Below are 9,869 nucleotides of genomic sequence, written 5' to 3'. Positions count from 1 at the left end.
ATAGATATCAAAAGTTATAAATAAATAATAATGAAAAAAAAAGAAAATACAAAACAAATATTGTGTAATTAACCCTTAAAATTTAAAAAAAGAAAAAAAAAAATAAAAAAATGAAACTTCTTGAAAATCCGTATTATTTTATTGAATCTTATAAAGAAAAAAAAAAAAAAAAAAAAAAAAAAAAACAAAGAAACTAAAATAAACACCGTAAAATATAAAGTGAAATGTTTTTTATGGAAAGTTCAGATGTTAACAAGTCCTTAGCGATTAGTTGGTAAATGTTTCATATAATTATTGCGACGATATTACTGGCAAGGATCACTGTACACTTTGACTTTGAAGGGTAATGAGTGAGCCGTCAACGCTGCCAAAAAAAAGGGGTTGATCTTTTTAAAAGCATTGGGAATGTCATACTTCTGTTCCCTGTTCCTGCTTCTAGCACAGATTTTGGAGAATGATGCGTAGTAGGAAAATTTTTGTTGAGTTCGAATCTGTGATACGACACCCGGGGTGTGATACTTATGTTCCCTGTCTCTGCCTCTAGCATAGATTTCGCAGAATGAATGCGTAGCACGAACATTTTTTCTTCAGTTGGAATCTGTGATACGACACCAGGGGTGTGATACCTCTATTCCCTGTCTCTGCCTCTAGCATAGATTTCGCAGAATGAATGCGTAGCACGAACATTTTTTCTTCAGTTCGAATCTGGGATACGACATCAGGGGTGTGATACTTGCGTTCTGTTCCCAATTCGATTCTGGGATACGACACCGGGGTTGCGATACTTCTCCTCCTTGTCGCCTTCTAGCGTAGATTTTGAAAAAAAAATGCGTAGTAGAAAAAGTTATTGTTCAATTCGCATCTGGATTTCTTAACAAATTACAGGTCTTCATGGACGTCAATATCGTACACCACCTATAGTGCGAAGTATAGTGCAAGTCTCTGCAGACGTACGTTACGCGGAGAACGGTTTAATCTACAGGTAGGAACTTTCGAGATATTTTGATGAAATTTGATACTGCCGTGCCATGCCGTGTCATATAATAAAGCTTTATGTTGAAAAACCGTCTATTTTGACCTTTTAAATTGGAATCAAAAATTTAATTCGCCTGTGGTAATTCGTTGAACCCTCTTCCGTATAAAAGTTGCTACGAAAACTGCCTCTTTTTGCATGGCCAAGAGATATAGTTTTCAATATTTCGTGATGAAAATCGTTTCATCATAGTAAAATGAAAAAAAATCAGGCCTTAGCGAATTTGGACTTGCAGGTCTATTTTCTTGGATACCATCACATATAAGAACTCAAATGAACCGTAGCCCCATAAAAGCCAAAAAGACCTTATTGCGAATGTTTTACGAGCGAAATTTCTTGATGACAGTAATTTGAGAGTAAAATGAAGTGGATCAAAATTAAACTTTCCATTTTTTTGGTCCATTTGTTAAACCCTAAAAATAAAGTTGGTATCACGAACGGCACGTTTTTATGTGGAGAGAAACTCTGTTTTCTAGATGGTTATTGGAATTAAGTTTGCGAAACTTGGATCACACCATGTGATGTTTTGGGAATCCGCCAAAATGCGGGCCTTTCTGAAAAGTTTGCCTTTGGATAAAAATAATGGAGCGTGTTATTACCAAAACTGTTGAATAACTGTACTACACGAAACGTTGCTGTGCATCTAGTCGTCAGCTTTGCCCGACTATAATGTTCTGACTTGTTTCTTCTCTCTTTTTTTGTCAACTTTTGCAATTTCAGCCCTTCTCTGCAACGTTTCTACGCAATATCGTATATGCTAATTTCTAAAACAAGGCGATTACTGGTCCGGTTTAGCGGGTTCCTTCTTAAGGCAAGTTTTTTCGTTGGTACTTCTTTGAGTCGAATGTCACTTGAAAGATGAATCGCCAGAAAATTAATAATCACTATCTTTAGGTGCAATAGTTGACCTTATTCATGGGCTTCCTAGGCTTAGGGTTATGCACACCCTTTAATTTACGACTTCTACGTTTAGCGATTTAGAACTTATTCAACTGAGAGACTATTTAAGGAAGCGATTTTTAATTAAACGCCACGAACTAATAGGTAACGCACCGGATTTCGCAACTAGGCTCTGCTCCGCGACTTGGCGTTAATTAAACCTTTTATAAATGTTTCACTTTGCATGACATAACGCTGCCGTGTTTTATCTTTGTTCAAACCAATTCGGACTTTTATGTTTTATTAACAATTCACTTTGTGTCGTTTAACGCTCACACAAGAGAGAGTAGTCAATCTCTTCGTAATTTAACGCCTGACTCTACCAAGTATAAGAGCAAGCAAGCCGTTGACGACGGCTCATACAATAAGCAAGTAATTGGAAGCGATATAATATCTATCTGATCAGGAGCACTCTTCCTAACCATTCACCATGACGATCTACTGCGCGATGAAAAATTTCATGCCCTATACCAAGCCAAACCAAATGTTACGCGTTCATTAATCAAAAATTATTTTTGGTTTTTCTTGGAAGTCGTTCTCCACGTTTCTCAACATTTTATGAGTTTCCAATTAGTATTTTATTAATTTTGTTTTGTAGAAAAGGTCCGAGCACTTGTTAAAGGAAGTCAGGGAAGAACGCCTTTGATCTCCTCTATCTGATCACACGTTTCGCTGTTCTAAATTGTTTGCGGTGCAAGAAAATGAAAGATATCAGCAAGGAGTATGTCTTTTTTATAATGCTTTTGCAAATGATTACGTAAATCGGCTTTAGAGTGCATTCTTTGGCGAAATAGAATTAAACAAATCATCAATACTTACTTACTTAGGGTAAACTAGTTTTTATGTACTGCTTTTATATCCATCACCGAACACTTTTGCCAAAACGTAAAAGAAGGAAGCATCAGAGAGACCAAAAAGTAAATGTATCCTTGACTAGCATCAAATGCTAAATTGATCTAAGCTTGTCCGTCTCTCTGTCTGTATCTCTGTCCGTCTGTGTTATGCCCGTTGCAAGCAGTCTGTTGTAAACATTCTCTCTAATCTTCAAAAGGAATAAAAAATTTGTTTTTTGCGCATTTGCTTATACTATAGCAGTTAAATGTACAAAAATTTGCACGCATATTCTATTGGCGATGCTATAGCACCTGTACAAAAATGGAAAAATTGACCGCGTTTACCCAATATTATAGTGTATCAATATTTTATATTTTTTTCAATACTTTTATAAGGCGCAGAAACAAACTTCAAAAGCATATAAATTTCTGGCCAATTTCATACTTGGAATGCACCTAAACATGCTTGCCCGTTCATCTGCCCATCTGTCTATCTGCTCAATTACGCTGTGGCAGACTTTTAAATAATACCGATATTATTTCCAGTAATGCGAAGGATAATCGTAAGTCAGACGCCTTGGTTTTTAGGTTCTTTCCCTCTAAAACAAAGAAAGACCATTATGGCCAATTATTCTAATTTGGTCTTCGATTGATCGGCCAACATGACATGGCCGTCAAGTTGTAGGGCTTTCGACATTAATGTGGCTGCCTGATGGCATATTCAATTGTTTTAAGCTTATTTATTACTTATTGTATATCCTTTATTTACAAAAATTTCCGCTCTGGACGAAATGCAAGCAGTCAAAGACGCATCTATTTAAAAAAAGCCTCCAGGCGTTATTTTGATGCCGTTTGCTTAAGTGTTTGGATGTACGTTGGATAATTAACTTTATTTTCATAAAATTTTTTGTTTGTATATTTACAATTATTTTAAAGCTTGGCTCAATCGAACAATAATGGGCCCATTAGCAATAGTAAAAGATACTGTATTTTACACTGTTTCTTGTGCTTGGCGGTATTCGAATACAGATCCTCGTTCTTGAAATTTATGAATATCCTTTCGAGTGTTACTCGTACATGTGCCGTCTTTATCATTATCATTGTCATTACCTATGCAAGTGCCGTAACCACCACCACCTGGAGTTTTCATAACAAACATATCCTTAAAAAAATAAAAAATTAAAGGAAAGTTATACTGTTTCTTTAAGCGCTTACCCCCGTTTCAACATCAATGCAAGTTTTGCCACCCAACGATATAATGCGACCGTCAGGTTTATATAATAAATTAAGGCCACGTTTGCCTGGTTCACCGCCATCCAACCCATACGGTTCTAAAGTTCTACGTTCTGTTAAAATCGACAAAGTAACTGGCTTGCGGAAGAGCAAATGTCGTTCTACACCTTCGCCACCGCAATATTTGCCTTTTCCACCCGATCCATCTGTTCTTAAGCAGAAACGTTTTAAAATAATCGGATAACGTAACTCGAGTATTTCAGGATCAGTTATGCGGGTGTTAGTCATGTGAGTGTGTACACCGCCAATACCATTCCACGAGGGGCCGGCTCCAGAACCGCCAGCAACAGTTTCATAATAACCCCATTGCTCATCACCAATGGTGACATTATTCATGCAGCCCTGCGAAGCGGCACACACTCCAAAAGCTTTTAAAACCGTATCCACCACTCGTTGAGAAGTTAAAACATTACCTCCTACTACAGCAGCTCCTTCTGAAGGATCTAATATAGAGTTTTTAGGTATTTTTATTTGAATAGGTCTTAGACAACCTTGATTTAAAGGTACGTCGTGGCCTACCATGCAGCGCAAACAATAAATTAAGGCAGATAGAGTAATAGCGCGGGGAGCATTGCAATTACCCCAAACTTCCGGGCCGGATCCTGTGAAGTCACATTCAGCAAATCCCTCATCAGCATCTATGGTCACTTTTAAGCGAATAGGAGTACCATCATCCATAAACTCCTCTGCTCGCAAAACAAAAGATCCTGTCCGTTTTCGAGTATCTATCGCTATTTCTTTCAGCATATCACGTACAGCTATTTCAGCATTTTGTTGAATATATAGCATATAGGCTTGAACCACTTTCAAGCCATAGTTATCGATTAAATCTGAAACAAGCTGTATACCTTTTTGATTAGCTGCTATTTGCGCTTTCAGATCCGATATGTTGTCAGATAAATTTCGTGTGCCTGTGGCTCCCTTTGCTCCCGTCGGAGTAGTGAAACGCTTTGTAACCTTTTCTTCTTGGAAAATGCCGTTCTCTACTATGAGGAAAGATTTAAATGAGGCGCCTTCCTGTGCCAAGCTAGTAGAATGGGGTGGCATAGAACCAGGCGTAATACCTCCAATATCTGCATGATGACCTCGAGAAGCTACGAAGAAGACAGGTCCATCGTGTCCCCTTTAAGATATATTTCAATGATAATTGGTACAAATAATGCATTTAGACCGAACTCACTTATAGAATACCGGAGTGATAACAGTTAAATCAGGCAGGTGTGACCCACCGGCCTGAGGATGATTTGAAAGTATAACATCACCATCTTTTAAGGATTTTCCTCGAACTTTCAACTGGTATTGTACAGTTTCTTGCATGGCCCCCAAATGCACTGGTATATGCGGAGCGTTGCTAACTAATCCGCCATCGTTTCCAAATAAAGCGCAAGAAAAATCAAGTCTCTCTTTAATATTAGTTGAAATGGAAGTACGTTGCAAAACTCTGCAATGAAAAATAATCTTTAGTATCAGCCATCCATTCGGAATTAATTCACTTTTACCTGCCCATTTGTTCAGCGATGCTCATAAACCTATGACTGAATATGCTCAGTTGTATCGCATTAAGTTTCTCATCGATCTCACTTTGCTTAGAGGACTGCACGTGCACGATCAAGTCGCCATATTCGGTTACTTCAACTTCACACTCTGGCTCCACCACAATAGTAGAAAGTTTGTCAATAATCAGAGCTGGACCCTTCACACGATGTTTATATAAAAGATTCTCTACTAAATAAATTGGTGCTTCAAGCAATCCTTGTTCAAAGTGAATCGGCGTAACGGCTTCGGCTTTGGGTTGATGATCTTTAGCCTCTGCAATTTTATTTACAGGAGAAGCTGATGTTTTCCCCAATCCTCTTACGCGTACATCATCAACAATAATACGGCGATTCTCTAAAATAAAACCATATTCCGTACGATAGCGCTCCAAAAAAGTCTCTTGATAAGCATCTAACCATTTCGCGCCAATGGTAGATTTCTTGGAAGGCATACACATTAAAGCACCATCTGTGCCCTCGTAACGCAAATGTAGATAAGATTCTAAGTCAATCTCTTTGAAACCTTGATTTTCTAAAATGAAACGACATCGTTTTTGTAAGGAACTTAAAAGTTGCATTAAATTGTCCTCATTTGCAGACGACAGGTCTAAGCAGCAAGGTTCTTGTAATTCTTGAACAACATCAGCTAAAGCCATACCATAAGCTGAAAGTATACCGGCATATTTATGTATTAATACTTTAGAAATGCCCAACTCGCGGGCTATGGCGCAAGCATGTTGCCCGCCCGCACCGCCAAAGCACACCAAAACATGTTTTGAGGTATCTAAGCCACGAGCTTGTGTCAAAGCTCTTATCGGACGACACATGGCTTCGTTGGCTACACGTATAAAGCCCAAAGCCACTTTTTCGACTGACATTTGTACAGTCTCTTTTTGACTCAAGTTAATCGTATCCGTTAATTCTAAAAATTGTTTTCGCGTCGCTTCGATATCTAAAGATTCATTTTCTTGAGGCCCAAAAATTTTAGGAAAGTACTGTGGTAGCAAACGCCCCAATATTAAGTTGGAATCGGTCACAGTTAAAGGACCGCCTTTCCTATAACAAGCTGGTCCTGGATGAGCGCCAGCACCTAAAGTATCAAAAACACAACATAAAAAATAACTCTACATAAAATTTGAGTTAATTTACTTTCTGGCCCTACAACAAATAAGCCTGAACGGAAGAACAAGCGAGAACCGCCACCTGCGGCTACAGTGTTAATGTCCAGTTGCGGGGCTTGAATCGTGACTCCTGCTGTTGTGCTTTCCACTACATGTTCATATGTGCCGGCATAACGCGATACATCTGTGGACGTGCCACCCATATCGAAACCAATCAATGGTAAAGTGGTTTCCCGTTCTCCTGTCATCGCATAGCCTACCACACCACCCGCCGGACCCGATAATATAGCCCGGGCAGCGCGAAATTTGTCAATTTGTGTTAAACCACCGTCGGACTGCATAAACAAGACCTCAATGCCTTTCAACTGATCAGCGAAACCAGATTTGAAACTGTAGAAAATAAAATATTGATAAACGAACCAAGAAACAAAAGCTACCGCCTACCTATTTAAATATCGTACAACATGTGGTGTTAAGTAAGCCTCGGCGCAAGCCGTATAACCTCTGGGAATTAAACGGCTCATTGGCATAGCTTGGTGTGAAAGTGTAATAAATTCAAAGCCCAATTTTTTGGCTATTTCACCAACTTTCAACTCATGTTCTGAACAAGAATAGTTGTGGGCCAAAACTACTGCTAAAGAATTAATTCCACGATCTTTGATAAGCTGTAAGGTCTTAGTGACCTCAACTTCATTCACGGAACATATTTCAAAGTATTGTGAATCACCAGCGCCTCGCAAAATCTTCCAATTTTTCTCTAATAATGGAAGCTTTGAAAAAAGACTCTAGAGGTGTCGTACAAAAACATACTCTCTTTTAATTGACACCTATCTTTTTGGGCGGGAACAATACGACAATTTATCTCGGATACGGTGCTATACAGGTTTGAAGGTTTTTGTATATCTAACTCAAAGATTTTTGGTCGCGCCTGGTTGCCAATGTAGAGCAAATCACGGAAACCTTCATTTACCAGCAAAGCCACTGGATCACCTTTACGCTCTAATAAAGCATTAGTAGCTACAGTGGTGCCCATACGTATCCAATTTATTTGAGAAGTATCTATCAAATCTTCTTCGCCGATAGCTTTACCCGTTTCCTGGAGGAAAGTATTTAGGAGGTTATATTAAGTAATTAGTAAAAAACCTTGTAGCTTCAATACTCACCTAAAACAGATACGTAAGACAAGTTTATGAAAATTTTTTAATTCCTTATTGATTATGGATCAGTCACATAATCGATCGATATTATGTTTTTTTTGTTAAAAAAATTGTAAATAAATATATCCCCATGAGATTTTTCCTTGTGCTTGGGACGGCTTTAACTAGGAGGAGCTAAAAAAAGGACGTAGTCTTTCCTACTTACTTCTTTCTTTGTAATTTTTTCACAAAGCAAGCAGATTACGCGGATATTATTACTTGAGAAATTGACCAGAAAATATAAAACAATAGGATTTTTGGCACAATTCTTGAGGTTTTAGAATACCAGCAGCAAGCGGACGAATAGAGAGTTAAGTATATTCGTTTAGAATGTTTAATTGGTAAAGCATTTGTTTCCGTTACTTCTTTTGTGTATGAAAACATTGTCAGAAAAAGAAGCCTACGATTCAACCCCAAGTCATTCATCGAATGTCTAAGTACGACAGACTGAAATCCTTCGACTTTTTTAATTTTACTTACTTCTTGCAAAATACGTTTGATGCCTTCACGAGGAGCGTCATCATAACGCAATGGATCTTCAGAAAGTAATTTCAATGTACGCACCCGACCATCTGGACATAAGCACATAACATCTGTAAAGGTGCCGCCACGATCTATGGCAAAACAATATTTACGATCACTTGTTGCTTTGGTGGAGAACGCCATGTCGCACTTTAATTTTGGATAAAATTTCTGTGTGGAATACTTTCATTATTTAACTTATTTTATTTAAAAGCGTTATATATATATATATATATATATATATATATATATATATATTTATATATAATATACTTTGATAGACAATTTACACAAAACATTTACTGTTTACTTGTGTGCGTAGGAAATGTAGATAAAACCTATAAAAATGCATCAGAAAATTATCACAGTTACTATCACGTTGTTGATAAGCAATTAATAAACTTCATGATCCGCTAAGGGTTGCCAAGTATTGGTGGCAAAGCGTTCACAGGTAAGCAACCGAATGCAGAGTAGAATTAAAAAATACATATCACCATTGAAATCGTATTTACAATCACAGTACAATGCAGCGTCCAGAAGCAAGCATCAGAGACTCCACAAAGTATGTATGTATATTCTTGATTTGCATCAAATATTAAATCAATTTAAGCAATGGGACACACGCACAATACTACCTAAAGTGAAAAAACCGTTCTTTTTCAAAAGGAATAAAAAATTGGCCTTTTGATCATTATCCACAAAGAGGTAAATACACAAAAATTGAACGCATAATCTGTGGACAAAAAATATAAAAATTGTACAAAAATAAAAAAAAATGACTACGCCTACCCAATGTTATGGTTTATCAAAATTCAATATATTTTTTTCAACATCTTTATAAGGCGCAGAAACAAACTTCAAAAACCCGATAAAGTAAATAAATTTCTCGCAAACTTTCAATTTGGACTGAACCTAAACATGTCTGCCTGTTCGCCTGTCCATCTGTTTGTGTACGGATTTGTGGTAAACATTTCCATTTTAGCGAAAATTAAAGATATCGCTTACAAATTTGCAAAAACATTTGAAAGTGACTTACACTGTTCAAAGGACACGCCAACAACGCCCGCCGGCCTATTCGACAAAAACTGTTATTTTGAAAATAGAAAAAAATCAGTCTCGCTCACTCCATATTGTAGAGCATCAAAATTTTGTTCTCGCACTTTTTTGTCTTTTTTAGGATGACGGTGGTGCGTGTAAAAGATTCGGCCATGATCAAATATAATTTTCTTATTTATTTTTTTAAATATTGATGTAAGAACTGTTGTCTAATAATAAAGAAGATGTCAGCATCTCAGTCTCCAGCTTTAAACACTACATAATTTCCCACAAGTGGATTTTCAAATCAAAAAACATACACGAATCATAACTCCTTTTGATTTCCTAGACAAGATCATTGC

At 37.3% G+C, this 9,869-nt stretch overlaps 1 protein-coding gene across 4 annotated transcripts; it reads right to left on the bottom strand.

Annotated features, from left to right (window-relative positions):
* Window positions 1-3,669: 3,669 nt before the first annotated feature.
* Window positions 3,670-8,881, bottom strand: LOC119641214 (5-oxoprolinase). Of its 4 annotated transcripts, none has more exons than XM_038039767.1 (9): window positions 8,746-8,881; window positions 8,431-8,643; window positions 7,565-7,850; window positions 7,199-7,511; window positions 6,783-7,144; window positions 5,598-6,723; window positions 5,279-5,539; window positions 4,021-5,221; window positions 3,670-3,967 (listed from the first exon to the last, which is right to left on the bottom strand). In XM_038039767.1, the coding sequence occupies exons 2-9, from the start codon at window positions 8,614-8,616 to the stop codon at window positions 3,797-3,799; spliced, it is 3,906 nt and encodes a 1,301-aa protein (XP_037895695.1). In that variant the 5' UTR covers window positions 8,617-8,643; window positions 8,746-8,881; the 3' UTR covers window positions 3,670-3,796. The 4 variants fall into 4 exon arrangements, with proteins under 4 accessions (XP_037895695.1, XP_037895694.1, XP_037895696.1 ...); XM_038039766.1 differs by having other exon boundaries at window positions 8,783-8,877; XM_038039769.1 differs by lacking the exon at window positions 3,670-3,967 and having other exon boundaries at window positions 4,423-4,541; window positions 4,618-5,221; window positions 8,783-8,878.
* Between the last annotated feature and the right edge of the window lie 988 nt (window positions 8,882-9,869).

This window comes from Glossina fuscipes, unplaced genomic scaffold (assembly GCF_014805625.2).
Source record: "Glossina fuscipes isolate IAEA_lab_2018 unplaced genomic scaffold, Yale_Gfus_2 147, whole genome shotgun sequence".
Lineage (NCBI taxonomy): Eukaryota > Metazoa > Arthropoda > Insecta > Diptera > Glossinidae > Glossina > Glossina fuscipes.
This window is presented reverse-complemented; position numbering and strand designations above follow the sequence as displayed.